The sequence below is a fragment of the Otolemur garnettii genome, unplaced genomic scaffold, assembly GCF_000181295.1.
Source record: "Otolemur garnettii isolate 467f Iridium unplaced genomic scaffold, OtoGar3 scaffold00108, whole genome shotgun sequence".
NCBI classification, from domain to species: domain Eukaryota; kingdom Metazoa; phylum Chordata; class Mammalia; order Primates; family Galagidae; genus Otolemur; species Otolemur garnettii.
Window position 1 is genome coordinate 1,552,058 of NW_003852503.1, and position 14,947 is coordinate 1,567,004.

Here is a 14,947-nt window from a genome sequence, read left to right on the forward strand (position 1 = left end):
TCTGAGTCGGGCCAGAACTCAGTACTAGCAAAAGCAAATCCTGCCTCAGCTCAGAATTTCCATGTTCTTCTTTCCCTACCTATGAGGCATATGAGGGAAAGAGGAGGATGGCTAAGACTATGCCTCATCTGCCTGCAGACCCTATGGCCAGGAGCCCTTTGTGGACTTCCCACTCAGAAGACAGCAGAGCACACACACACACTGGAGCGTGTGCACGCCTGGCCCCATCTCTTGAGGTGCTCACCTACTAGGTTGAGATAGTCTGGGGCATTTTTAGTTTTAAGAAGCCTGCCAGGGTATAATTAAAGTGGAATATGACTGGGGAGAGGGGAGCTCTGCCCTCAGGTCAACACCTTAACTCTCCCCAGATGCCTGGATGCTGGACATAACTAGCAACTCTGATGCCCTCCACCTCGGTGTAAGGGGCCCTGATTCACATGGGCAGAACCGGGGGGCTGCTGTCTCAGCATGGCCGCCATGCACGTGTCTGTCAGAAAAAGATGACTGTGTCCCTATGGGTGGGCCAGTGAGACTGTTGTGATGACCGGTAGTCACGTGATCTGCCTGCCCCCTCTTCAGGCTCCTCAGTCCACCTGATTAACTCTGGAAAAATCTCCCACCTCTACTGTGGAGGTGAAGCTGGAGGCAGGTGGTTGAGGGGGGTTGGGCATGGGTACTGCTGCTTCTGAGTGGCCTCACCCTCACATCCAAACTCAATGGCCAGGATGTGTCCAGGGGAGCAGGTGGCAAGGCTAGCTCCCCATCCCCCTCTGCAATACACCTCCACGGTCATTTCCCAACAGAGGCTGTCACCATGGCCCCATGTAGATGTCACACTTCCCAACCACAGCCTCATCCCCTTCTCCAATGCAGCAGTCTCAGGGGCCACATCCAAATACTCAAAACCAACTATTTTATCACAGAGGAAGGTGCTGGTGCTGGTGCTGGCACAGGGAACCCTGATCTGAAAATTCACCCATGTCAGGAGGAGGGTGGTTGGGGTGAGGAGGCTGCATCTGACCTTGTCCACCCCTTGGATGTCTCACTTCCTGGGTCCTCACACAGTAAGCCTCACTCGAGACTGTGGGGCCTGCGGCTATGCTGATGGTCATTAAAACACACTTCCCTGCAGTGGGAAAGTGAATCCTAGTGCCATCACCCCCAACTGTCCCACAGTTCCCTGTGCCTGAGCAAACCTAACCCAGGTCATCAGACCCCAAGCCTCACAGCTGAGAAACCCCACCACCTACACCCCCAGCTCCTTGTCCCACCACCCTGTTCTTTCTGTAAGGAGGGAAGGGAGCAACAGGAACTTGGGTGGAGTGGGCACCAAAGATCTTCCAAGACTCTTCCTATATAGTGCCCCCTCCTGCCTCAGGTAGACAGAAAAAGGAACTGTCCCTTTTCAGAAACTGGTACATCCTTTACGATTCTGGTTGGAAATAAGCTTCACAGTCACAAGCAGCCTCAACCAGGGAACCTGTGTCCAGTCTCTAACTAGCTCTGTGATTTCCTGTATATCTAACACTGCCCTTTGTAAAGGGTGGATAAGAGCACGTTTCTGAGAACTGAAAAGAACTGTGAGGGATATCAAGGACTTCTGAGACTCTACCCTAACCAGATATCACTGGGAAGCTTCTTATCTGTGGCTACTGAGGATACAACTGGGAAAAAATGGGCCCTGACCTCTCCAGCCAAATCCACAGTAGACTACCCATGGTGGGCAGGAGCCGTGAACTTTGACCAGCCTCTCGGAAGCAAATTTGACCCTTGAGGTTCTGCATTCCTGGGACTGAGTCCGGAAGGAGATATCTGACAGTAAGCACCCAGCCCACAGGGGCCAGCCAGTCAGAGGGGCCAGCGGCTCTCAGGAGGGATGTCCCACATAAGTTCAGAGGACAGGGCCAGAGGGAAGGATAGCACAGAGCTAGGGAACCTGGGTGAGGGCTTGAGAGCTTGTGAATGGATTTGGCTAAAGAGGAGGAAGGAGTCAGGACAAAGCGGAGTTCATTTCTGCCTGAAGTTGCCTCCGTGAAAGAGGTATGAAGAGCAAGCATCAAAAAGAACGTGAGGCCCCCGGAAACAAACCCAAGTCAGCGCCAGGTGGTTTCCGACACATCTACTGCAAAGGCTCAGGGAGTCTGGGGGACAGTGGAGGGTGGGGAGAGGCAGAGATTACAGAAGCTCTACATTTACAAGTTAGAAAAAAAAAATCTTACTTTGATCAGGTTAAGTTTGTCATACTGGAAAGAAAACCAAAGAAATTAGAATTGAAAAAATGGGCAGATCCCAAGGAGCTTCCTTGCCACCGTGCGGGGTGCCCACCAGAGAGAGGCACACTGCAGGGGAGAGGCGAGGATTTGTTATGTCTGCTGGGGCAGGTGCCAGCCCAGGTCCCCCGGAGCTGTCCCAACAGGAAAACAGCTCCTTGCTCCCTCTTGTGGCCACAGACCATCACTACAGAGTAGAAGCTGGGGCCTGAGGGTGGGGGGCGCAGGCTCTGGGCAGCAAGGGACAACCTTGGCACAGTGACAGATGCAGAAGAGTAGGGCCTGCAAGATGGCCTAGTCCCACCCCTGTGTGTCAGCAACTGAGGAACAGAGATCCAGAAGGGAAGAGACACTGGGCACCGGGCCTGCCTGCAGGGAGGAGTAGAGACACTCCTCAGCTTGCTTGAAAATGATAAGGGGTCACCTCCTCTAGGAGGTGAGCAGGAGATAGGGAGTGAGGTGGCAGGGCTTTGGTAAAAGAAGTAACAGCTCCCACTATCAGATCAACCTGGGAAGATGCTCCAGGGGCAGGGGTGAGGGTCAGAGTCAGTGCTAGGCATGCGCCCACCCTGCTGGGACATGTTCCTCCTCTCTTCCCTCACCACCTGCAGCTCTCCCTCAGCACCTGCCCCAAGCCCTGGCCTGCACAGAACCCAGTTCCTCCACTGGGTCTGGTGTCCTCTTCTGAAGTCTGTGTGTTCTGCACAAGCACGTCCCAGGGCGACCGAGCTGCTGCCAGTACCACCCGGGGTTGTGCAGGGACACCCCCCCCCCATAAGTTGGTCCTATTTTAACTACACTCAGGATGGTGGGATCAGTGGTGATGGTAACAATCAAAGCCAAAGAGCTCAGAGATGTGTCTACAGTGACAGGTATAGCCCCTCCCCAACCCCTTATGACAGGGACCGAGATCAGCTCTTGACTTGTGCTCAGCTTTCCGTCTCTTCATAATACTTCACTTCTGCCTCTCTACAGCCCCACTCAGAATTCTGCCTGCTCCCTGACACATGTCCTGGCTAGAATAAATCATTTATACTTTCTCCCGCCTCTAAATTCATATAACATCCCAAACCACTTAAGTGGTTCTAAAAGCCAGGCTCGGTTGGCAGAGTGTGGGCAACAGATTATCATGGGCGAGTGTGTGAGGACTCCGGGCGGAAGGAAGAAGGAAGAAACTGATGCCCAAGTCAGGCCAATCGCTCTTCTTCCCAGGTGGATCTCAACCACTTCCTAGTCCCCATATCAGCCAGGCCAGAGGTGCAGGGGCTCAGGAGGGCTGACACAGCTCACAAAACCCTGTGTGTGGATATCAGACATGCCAGCACCTGCTAAGCCACCTGCACCCACGGAGAGCCCCGCTGGTGTCCTAACTCTACAGTTTCCCTTCCCATGCCCACAGCCGCCTGCAGCCATTTAAAATCCTCAGAGCTGAGATGTGAATTTAGTATGAAGGTCACAGACTGCAGGATTAGCCATGTAGCCTCCTGTTCTTCCCTCAGGAAAGAGAACAGCAGCTGTGCGCCCTCCTCCTCCTCCTCTCCAAAACACTTACAGAGACGTGGGGCTATTATTAAGTTATCCTCAGCTTTCTCTTCTTCAGGCTGCAGCCCGCCCCAGGCCCCATGGGTATGGTTTCCTGAGCCTTGTTCTACAGTATATATTGTCCACCCTTTACCATCTCCTCAGCCTGGCACTGGGTTGTGTCCTGGCCACATCTCCCCAGGTCCTGATGGGCTACTGTCAAGGATTGCCAAGCACCAGGCATTGGCACTGCACTGTCTGGGACAAAAGTCCCCATGCGTGATCACAATCCGGACTCCTGAGAATGCTGTAGGCCTCAGGGCTGGGCAGTGAGTGGCTGAGCAGCTATCAGGGGTGGAAAGCTCCTGAAGTCACTGCTGCTACTCCAGGGAACTTGCCTACCTGAACTCCAGCCCTCAATCAGCACATCGTTCCTGCCTCCCTTAATCACTCCTGTTAGAGAGTCAGGGATCATCCAAAGGTGAGAGATCAGGACTGGAGTATGGTCAGATGTGGTCTCCCACCCAAAGGAGTGAAACCAACCCCTGTCAGGACTCTGCTTCTAGATGGCACCATGTAAGGAAACCATTCCCAGCCAGATGCAGTGTTTGGGGAGCAGGCAGACAGGGTTGTGGGGTGAGGGTCTGTCCTGTGACATGGGGTACAGTGGGAGTGGGCCCTCAGTGACTTCCAAGCCAGCCTGCCAGGGATACAGTGGGGCCGGCCCTTCTGGGAAAGGGACCAAGCAGGACAGACGGGCCGGAGTGGGCAGGGGAAGGGGTGCTGAGCACTACACACAATCCAACGTTTGAGGGGAGAGTAAAAAGACAGACACGAAGATGGCTTACTTTTGAGAGGCGCTTGTGAGACTAAGACCATGCATGCAAAGAAGGTGTTTGGGAAATGGTGGGAAGAAGAGGAAGAACAAGAAATCAAAAGACAAATTCAGGTGGGAAGCCAGCCCCATGCCTCCCAGGGGCCCAGCCCCGCCCCAGGCCCTGTGAGTCTGCAGGTTAAGAAGCTTCTTGCATGAGCACCTGGGCAAAGATATCTCCTGCTTCCCAGAGGACTGGGGGTCTCCCAGCTAGCCTTGACCAAAGACCCCCGTGCTCAGGTGGTAGGGCTGACATACTTGGGAGGGATGGAAAGGCCCCGCCATTGTGCTGTCTGCCAGAGGAAAACCAAGTGGGTTAGTATTAGGTAAGGCAGCATGATGGCCAGGGAGGAGGTTAAAAATAGCATTCTGCAAGGTTCCCTGAGGACTCTTTCCCTGGCATTATAGCTGTCCCACATAATGTTCTCTTCCATGCCGGCTCTGGGGACCAAATTTGAAAAAGGTAGCAGGTATAATAACCCAATGACCACCTCCTGCCCCCAGGGCATCATTCCTCCAAAGACCAGAGAATGTGGGGCTCCCTAGCTCACAGCCCTTCTCACAGAGATTAGCTGAGACGATATTAAACTACGGTCTCACCTGCCTGCCTCACCCTGGCCTCATTAAATACAGACTGTCTCTGGGAACCAGGGCCATGCGATCACATCCCTCGAGGCAGTTCACTATCTCATGGTCCCCCAGTACCAGCTTCCTGCAGCTTCCAACCACGGAGGTGCCAAGCCTCCAGCAGAGCCCAGCTCACCTTGGAATTTTTGCCACCACTCCGACCAGACTGGGAGGAGCAGCTGCGCTGCACGCCCTGCTCCGGTGTGGACGGGGACTTGTCTGAGGAGTGATCTGAGCCCTTCTCCACCATGGCGTCTCCGTCCTGGTTCTGTGGGGTTGGTGAACGAGAACGCTTCCGGAGGATGGGTGAACAGGCCGGAGTGCTGCGGTTTGAGTTACTGGCAGTGCTGTGGGGGCAGATGGGGAGGAGGAGGAAAGGCAGGCAGTCAGTGATCTGAGGCCAAAGACGAGTCCAAAGGTGCCAGCTCAGGAAGCTGGTGGAAGGGGCTGGGGAGAAACAGGGACACCAGGGCCCAGCTATGGACTTAATGCACCACAAGCAATACTGCCACTGGCCACAAGAGGGCAGTGATGCCTCCACGGAAAGGGAAACAGGAATAGGAAGGGACAGGTGGGGCGATGAGACACAGATACCCATCCATCTACCTGTCAAAATATAGTTTGAGCAAATATTAATGTCAAGAACTACCCAGGGAAAATACAATTTAAGATACGAAATACTAGTCAGAGATTATCCAATATAATCAGCTTATTTTATACATGCTACAAATCCAAAATTTCTTTTTTTTTTTTGTAGCGTTTTTTTTTGTTGTTGTTTGTTTGAGACAGAGTCTCACTCTGTCACCTAGGCTAGAGTGCAGTGGCATAACCACAGCTCGCAGCAACCTCAAATTCCTGGGCTTTGGAGATCCTCCTGGCTCAGACTCCCAAGCAGCTGGGACTACAGGTGCATGCCACCACACCTGGCCATTTAAAAAATTTTTTGGTAGAGCCAGGGTCTTGCTATGTCACCTAGGCTGGTCTCCAACTCCTGGCCTCAAGCAATGCTTGAGCTTGGCCTCCCAAAGTGCTGGGATTGCAAACATGAGCCGCTGTGCCTGGCCCCAAATCAAGTTTCTACATTTTGTTTGGGCATTTTTGTTCATAAAAATAATAATCATCATTCTACTTTTTCAAAGCCTCTGCATATATAATATTTCACTGAGTTCTTAAAAAACATTCCACCAAGCTAGTAACAGCAAGTACCATAATCCTCAAGCTAAAAAATGAAGACCCATGCATGGCACAGCAAAGCCAAAGGTCTTCTGAGCACAGAGAGCTTAGAAAAATATTTGAGTCTTTTGATTTGTAACTCCCCTGTATCATATTATTTCCTTGTAAGCCACAGTGGTTCCTGCTTCCTCTGCCCTGGGTAAAGATGAACATTTCAAATCATACTACCCCCAAATTCACATCTAACGAATACCTTATACTTCCCACAGGACCAAGTCCACACACACCAAAGTTTACAAGCTGTAAAGAAATATTTGCTATTCGATTATTTTCCTTGTGTTTTCAATGGACTATCAAAGACGAAGGACAGAAGTAGAATGAGAAATTGAATGCAATTAAATCCTGATAGGTATTTGCTTTGCTTGAGAGAATAAAAGAAAGAGATGGGAAAAGAGAAAAGTTAAACAGAAGTAGGCAGAGGAGATGGGTAGGGGAAGGACGTGTGAGCCTGGGAAGCCCAAGAAGCGCAGGGTGGTGGGGAGAGATGAAAAACCAGTGCGCTGCCCACCTGGGCAGCAGTCGGTGGGCAGGCAGCAGGGCCAGGCCTTAGGATGAGAGTGAATCAAGCACTCTCAAAGGCTCAGGGAGTGCAAGGCGGGGACATGTGTCATTTGCATAAAGATTCACTGTGACCCCAGATATCCCATTGGCTCTATTTGCAATGAAAACCAAGCCCTTTTCAGCAAAACCTTCCACCTGGGCATCCTCAGCAGAGACAAAAAAACAAACCCCAGGAAATTGGTGGGGGTGGTGGGGAAGATAAAGACAAAGGTCAGGGAACGTATGGTAAAATGCATAGCCCACTGATCTGCCTCTTCCTAAAACAGAAATTGCATTTAGAATCTCGTGTCTAATGCTAACAATAGCTGTGATTTGGAGAAGCCCAAGAAGATTTAAGCAAGTGGTGGGCAAAACATTCTAATCTGGAGTAAACCGATACCAGGTTTCCAAAAGCACAGGAATCTTACACTAAATGATCAAAGCGACTGAGATTTCCAAATTGCCTAGCGTTCCCACTTCAGCCCACCCTATGTGTGCCACTGCAAAAACCATCGCCTAAAATTCTGCCCTCCACACATCAATAAATGACTAATACTGTCTGTCTCTTTGTGCTCTAAGGCTGTTGGTCTCAGGTGTTGTTCTTGAAAATCTTCCTTCTCTGCCTGTCTCAGACTTCCTGTGCGTCCTCTTCTACCACCTAGCCTGAACTCCAGTCTTTCTCCTCCCTGGCCATCTCCTGCTTTCTCTGACTTCGACTAGGCCTCTAGGAAGAGAGGCCCCTGCCTGCTTCCAGCCCTGATCAACTGCTAGCCTGGCCCCATTACTTGCTGCCAACTGGATGTTTCCTGCAGATGGAAATCTCATGAGTCCTGCAAACTCAGGACAGAGCTAGCCACCTTCCAAGCCTCACTCGGCTGCACACTCTCGGTGGCATTATCATTTCTTCGCCTCTCAGGCTATCTACTCATCTCTTCCGTGTCACCCCACAAAAACACCGAGTCCCACTAATTCTAGTTCCATAAAGCTCTTCACTCCATCCTTCCCTTCCTTCCCCAGGGCTCTAAGTAAGGGGCCAAGACCTCTTACCTAACCTCTTCCAATAGTCTTCTATGTGGACGCCTGTGTCCTCTTCCTCCTTATTCACATCTTTGTCATTTACTCTTTCTAAATACAAGCCCAATATTAGTCTGCTCCCCACCAGCACTCATATTAAAGTCCCAAATCCTCAAAATGGAATTTAAAGCTCCCTACTAAAAAGAAACGGCACAACTATATTTCAATACTTCCCTTATTCTATATGCTACTTCTGCGTATCTTCCCCTGTTGAAGTTTTTACTGATATATAATAGTTGCACATACCTATGGGGTCCATGTGGTATTTTGATACATGTTTACAACGTGTAAGGATCAAATAAGGGCAACTGGGATATTTATCAACTCAAACATTTACCTTTGTGTCTGAAACATTGTAATTCTTCTCTTGTAGCTATTTTGAAATAGTCAAGTAATTATTAAGTGTCAATATAACTTCCCTACTGTACTATCAAAGGTGAGAACTCATTCCCTATCACTAACTATAACTCATCAACCCCCCAAGCCCCACATCCCCTTCCCATTCTACTCTATCTCCATGACATCCACATTTTTAGCTCCCACATTTGAGTGAGAACACATAATTTCCTTTTTTGTAGAGACAGAGTCTCACTTTATTGCCCTCAGTAGAGTGCTATGGCGTCACAGCTCACAGCAATCTCCAACTCCTGGACTTAGGCAATCCTCTTGCCTCAGCCTCCTGAGTAGCTGGGACTACAGGCGGCACCCCCCACAATGCCTGGCTATTTTTTTGTTCCAGTTTGGCCGGGGCCGGGTGCGAACCTGCCATCCTTGGTATATGGGGCCAGTGCCCTATCCACTGAGCCACAGGTGCCGCCCTTCCCTGATTTTCTTAACACACATCCTCATTCTCTGGCCTCCAGATTAACCTACCACTCGCTCCTGGAGCCTGAAGAGCCCTTTCCTTCTGATTCTCCCTACAAGAGTCCTGTTCATTTTTCAAGACCCATCTCAAATCCCACTTTCTCCCACTTAAAAGGGTTACAGGTATCCCATTTACCTTTATTTGATCATTACAGATTATAAACATGCATCAAAATAGCACATGGACCCCATAAGTATGTACTTTTCTAAATCCCCACCAACAAACTGATTAAAGCATTTAACACATTTTGCTTGGTATTAAAGTTAAGAAATACAAACTCCAGAATGACTCAAGGCAATGTCCAGTAAACATCTGCTGAACAGAATCCCATCCTAGAGATGGTCTTCATACCTGTGGCCTTAACAATCCACATTATCACGACAGCTCCCAAATCTGTACCTCCAGCCTGTGGATATTATTAAAAACAACTACAAGTTGTTGAGTGTTTATGAGCTCCTCGGGCAGCAGCAAGCATTTACTAAGCATTATTAAGCTAATTATTCATAATTAATCATAATTATTGATTTAAAAACTCAACCTACAAAGTTTGAGTCAATATTATCACTAGCCCTATTTCGCTTCTTGACAGATCAAGTCATTCACCCAAAGTCATATAGATGAGTGAAAGGCAAGATTTAAAACATAGCCCTTTCTGATGATTGAGCTTGTTCTCAGAGCCAGGCATTCAATAAGCGTTGGGTGCTAGGTGGGCAGACACAAAGGCAGATGGACGGAAGGATGGGAGGGGGCTGGGGGAATGCAGTGAAGGAAGGCATCAATGTCCTGCCTTGAGTTTTCAATCTCTCCCTCTTTATTTTCCTACTAAAGTGAATTTTTTTTTTTTTTAAGACAAGAGTCTCTCTCCGTTGCCCAGGTTACATTGCCTTGGCATCAGCCTAGCTCACAGCAACCTCACACTCCTGGGTTAAAGTGATCCTCCCACCTCAGTCTCCTGAGTAAGCTGGTACCACAGATGTGTGCCATGACACTTGGATAATTTTTCTATTTCTAGTAGTAAGAATGTCTCACTCTAGCTCAGGCTGGTCTTGAACTCCTGAGCTCAAGGGATCCTCCCTCCTCGGGCTCCCAGAGGGCTAGGATTGCAGGTGTGATCAACCCCATCTGCCCCCAAAGTGAACTTTCCAAACAGTGAAATTGACATTTTTGACCATCTTCCTTCCTGGTCAAGCCCCCTCCTGGTTTCCTACCACCTGAGAATAAATCCTGAACTCCAGACAGGTTGCACAACTATCTTACTCCAGCCTACCTCCAATAGCCACACCACTGGCTACTCCCCTGAGTACACCCTCTGCCCCAGCTGTGGAGGCTTTTCTTTGTACACGTCCTTGTGCCTTGCACGCTCACCCTTCCACAGTTCAGCAGTCTCTCTGCCATTCCCCCATCACCCAGCCAACACGTATACCTTAAGACGAAGCCCATTGTGCTCTCCTCTCACTCCCATCCTTCTCTATCCCAGAAAAAATACTTGCAGTTATGGCTATAACTCTGTAAAATCAGTACTATATTCATTAGATTCCTAAAACTCTTAAAATACTTCCCAATATCCTATACATTTGGATGTCCTGCTGAGCAAATAAAAACAATTCCTACGCATCGCATAACATAGAACACTGTGTCTGTCAAACAATCATTAGGATGTCCCCTGCATTCATCTGATCCTTCCACTATTATTAATAAGCACATTGCATTATGCATATTTTGGCATTTTAGAGCCCCCCCCACCCAAAAAAGAGAAAGATTTTAGAATTGGTATAGGAAGAGAAGGAAAACTAATAATTAGATGGGTATTGACCACCACCACCAGAGTTTAGAATGGGGGCATCCAGCTTCTACTTTGACACATGAAAAGCCTGAGAAATAGGGAAGTTTGGTGCCCGGTCAAGGTGACATAACCTTGCATTGGGCTCTTCTGTTCCACCGATATTTCCTGCCCACCTGGCAGAATGTCAGGCATTCAAGTTCACATTGGTAACTAAGAAGGGAGCCTTGGGCCTGGGACGTTTATAGTCAGGAAGAGTCAGACATGTAGTCTCTTCCTATTAATACAAACAAGGAGTAGCACAATAAAAGAGAATGAGGGATAACGGCAATGCTTCCTTGAGGGTATGGCACCTAAGCTAGATTCAGAAGATGTGTGGAGTTTGCCAGATGGAGGGTGTAGGGGTTGAGGAGGGCACGGTAGTAGAATAGAATGTTCTAGAAAGAAACAAAAAAAGAAGCATGAACAAAGGTGTAAAGACCATTACAAGAAGCTCTGTGTCATCAAAATATAATGTGCTTAAGCTGATGCTTTAGAAATGTCAATAATCAACCCTCCCCAATAAGAGAAGTCGTCCAAAACTGGCCACCTTTAGGCCCTAGCAGGGCCCCAGGTCACTGGTTCCCCATCTCTCCTATTTTAAAGTCCTCCAACAAAGACCCTATCACTCCTCTCCTGGTTAACCTGAAATATTGCTTCATACCATCTCACGCTACATACCACTGGATCCTACTTCCTACAGTTAGATCTAGCTGGTGTCCTTGGGAAACAGGGAAACAGAGAGAATGGCCGAGGACTTTTCAGGCTTTCTGCAGTGACTTTGCAGCTCCCTCCACCCCTACCTCAGACGAGGTGGCCCACTGCACCTCTCTGCCTGGCTTTCTTCCCCCTCCTCACCCCCTGCGTGGTCCTGCAGGCACAGGCAGACCTTGTCAGCAGGCCAGCTCTTTGATCGGCCACCCACGCATTGTTCAGAACCATGAGCAGGGCAGAATAGCTAGTTGGTGTTCCAATGTTCCCCACTTGAGTTAACTTGTTTGCCTTCGGAGAAAATCATTTCTGCCCTAGCTCTTGCAAAATATGTAATATGTATCTGTCTCTCTGGACCCCTGGCACCTCCACCTGCCTGGACTGCAGCAGCTCCTTCCTACTTCCTTGCCATGGTGTGTGCCCCTGGCCACCCAGCCCTTGCTCATTCCCGATCAGATTGCCGCCCCTCCCCCCACACCTGGATGCTGTGTGTTCACTTCACTATTTCCTCCCAGCCCAGCTCTACAGAGACCTGGATGATCAAATGCACAGCGGTAATCACCTCAGTGACCGGGGCACTGGTAATTAAAAAAAAAGAAAACCTATCTGATACATTCCAGGGTACCCTCACCTAATGGGAAGAGCATTTAATTAAGAAATAGAGAAAGCCAGCCTGGATGCCGCCTTTGTGTGCTGAGGGCCTGCCTGGGCACTACAGAATCAGAATTAATTCCCTGTGGCATCATCATAGCTGGGCCAAGTCCCAGGTTGCCACTTGGCATTGCAGTATGGCCTCGGCCCCCCAGCCTCATCTGAAAGTGAGAGATACATAACTGATAGGACTGTCACATCACATGAAATAACATTCAGTAAAATATTTAGCACAGTGCCTGGTACCTAATAAGTGCTCAATAAATATTTCCAAGGTATTAGTAAGAAAGTTCCTGTTCCTATGTGGAGAAAATACCCTCAGTGGCTGTGACTTCCCAAGCTTCATTTCCCACAGCAGCAGGAAGACACTGAGTGCTTCCTTAAAGGGCAGAATTTCAAACCCCCCTCCCCCATCCCCACACTATCCCACTCAATAAATAAAATTTTCCAACAAATACTCTTAAAAATATGCATCTTAAATACGAAACACAGGTGATTTGTGCTAAAGTTTGGGAACCACTCACTGCTCTTGCAAGGAACAAATCCTTTTAGTATTAAGTAGGATATGATGTGTCTGCCCAGGTGGTAAAGACCCGTTGACAGCTATTTAGTGACTATAGAGTGGCTGGACTGGAATGGTGCCATTACCTGAGCTTGTCAGAGGAACTGCCAATCAGGAATAATCCAAAGAGGCATCGATGGGATATAGTAGGAAGATGTGGCCAACGCAAGCAGTAACTGATGGGACGCCACCTTCTTCTGGTGTAGGAGCCTGACAATGACCATTAGCGGTACTACAAGCATTCATTATAAGCAACTCCTTCCTCCTCACCTTTCATAGCCTCTGCTAAGAGCTCCTGCTGATATCTAGAGGCCCCTACTTCCAGACAGACAACTGGCCTATTATCCAGCTACATACATCACATCCCCATGCCGATGCTGAAGTTTCATCAATAATCCTCCTGAGTTCTATATGATACCACTGCAAATAGCCACATGAATTAGTGAGCTCCCCTTTGAGTTTCCCCATAGCACATGCTCAAGTGTCTAAGGCCACAGGTGTATTTGCATAACATTTGCATGAAATTTACATGCTGCCTGCAAATGCCCCAGTTTGCAGGTCTGTCCACGTAAACCAGTTCCAAGTTCAGAGATTATGAGGACTCCTAGCATTGCTTGTCATTTAACTGTGTCTTCATTCCCCTGCACCCACTAGAAATTACATCATAGTAGAAGGGGTGTGAATGGCATAAGTCACAAATTCCAGCAGAGCTCCCTGATTTTCCTCATCTCTGTTCCTTCGACCTTCCTAATGCCACAACCCTTTAATACAGTTCCTCATGTTGTGGTGACCCCCAACCATAAAATTATTTTCATTGCTATTTCATAACTGTAATTCTGCTACTGTTATGAATCGTTAGGGCAAATATCTGATATGCAGGATGGTCTTAGGCGACCCCTGTGAAAGGGTCGTTCGACCCTCAAAGGGGTTACGATCCACAGGTTGAGAACCACTGTCATCCAGATGCCTGCCCAGACCCAAGGCATTTAACAGCTGAGTGTCAGTGGCTTCTCTCCAACCAACACTTTTGAAGATGCTAGATGGGCGGGGGCTTTCAAAGGCTAAGACGTGCACATGTTCTTGCTTAGAAGTGATCAAGGAATACAGTAGCGTATCAGGATACAAAATCAACACTCATAAATCTGTAGCCTTTATATATACCAACAACAGCCAAGCTGAAAAAACAGTCAAGGACTCCATCCCGTTTAAAGTAGTACCAAAGAAGATGAAATATTTGGGGTATACTTAACAAAGGATATGAAAGATCTATATAAAGAGAACTATGAAACTCTAAGAAAAGAAATAGCCGAAAATGTTAACAAATGGAAAAATATACCATGTTCATGGCTAGGAAGAATCAACATTGTTAAAATGTCCATATTACCCAAAGCAATATACAATTTTAATGCAATCCCCATTAAAGCCCCACTGTCATATTTTAAAGATCTTGAGAAAATAATACCTCGCTTTATATGGAATCAGAAAAGACCTCGAATAGCTAAAACATTACTCAGGAATAAAAACAAAGCAGGAGGAATCACCCTACCAGACCTCAGACTATACTATAAAGCGATAGTACTTAAAACAGCATGGTATTGGCACAAAAACAGAGAGGCAGATGTATGGAACAGAATAGAAAGCCAACAGATGAATCCAGCTACCTACGTTACCTCATCTTTGATAAACCAATAAAAAACATCGAATGGGGAAAAGATTCCCTATTTAACAAATGGTGCTGGATGAACTGGCTGGGGACCTGTAGAAGACTGAAACTGGATCCACACCTTTCACCATTAACTAAGATAGATTCTCACTGGATTAAGGACTTAAACTTAAGACATGAAACCATAAAAATACTTGAAGAAAGTGCAGGGAAAACACTTGAAGCAATCGGCCTGGGCGAATTTTTTATGAGACGGACCCCATGGGCAATAGAAGCAACATCAAAAATACACTATTGGGACCTGATTAAACTAAAGAGCTTCTGCACAGCCAAAAGCACAGTAAGTAGGGCATGCAGACAGCCCTCAGAGTGGGAGAAAATATTTGCAGGTTATCTCTCTGACAAAGGTTTAATAACCAGAATCCATAGAGAACTCAAACTTATTAACATAATAAAAAACAAAAAAAAACCAAGTGATCCCATTGCAAGGTGGGCAAAGGACTTGAAAAGAAATTTCACCAAAGAAGATAGGCGTGC

General features: G+C 48.0%; 1 protein-coding gene across 1 annotated transcript in view; it reads right to left on the bottom strand.

Annotated features, from left to right (window-relative positions):
• GRAMD1B (GRAM domain containing 1B) overlaps positions 1-14,947 on the bottom strand; it is an 88,184-nt gene that overhangs the window by 33,581 nt on the left and 39,656 nt on the right. The window contains exons 2-3 of the mRNA XM_003796794.3: positions 5,429-5,639; positions 4,640-4,660 (exon numbers count right to left, since the gene is read on the bottom strand). Coding sequence (XP_003796842.1) covers positions 4,640-4,660; positions 5,429-5,639 — 232 coding nt within the window. The remainder of the gene's footprint in view (positions 1-4,639; positions 4,661-5,428; positions 5,640-14,947) is intronic.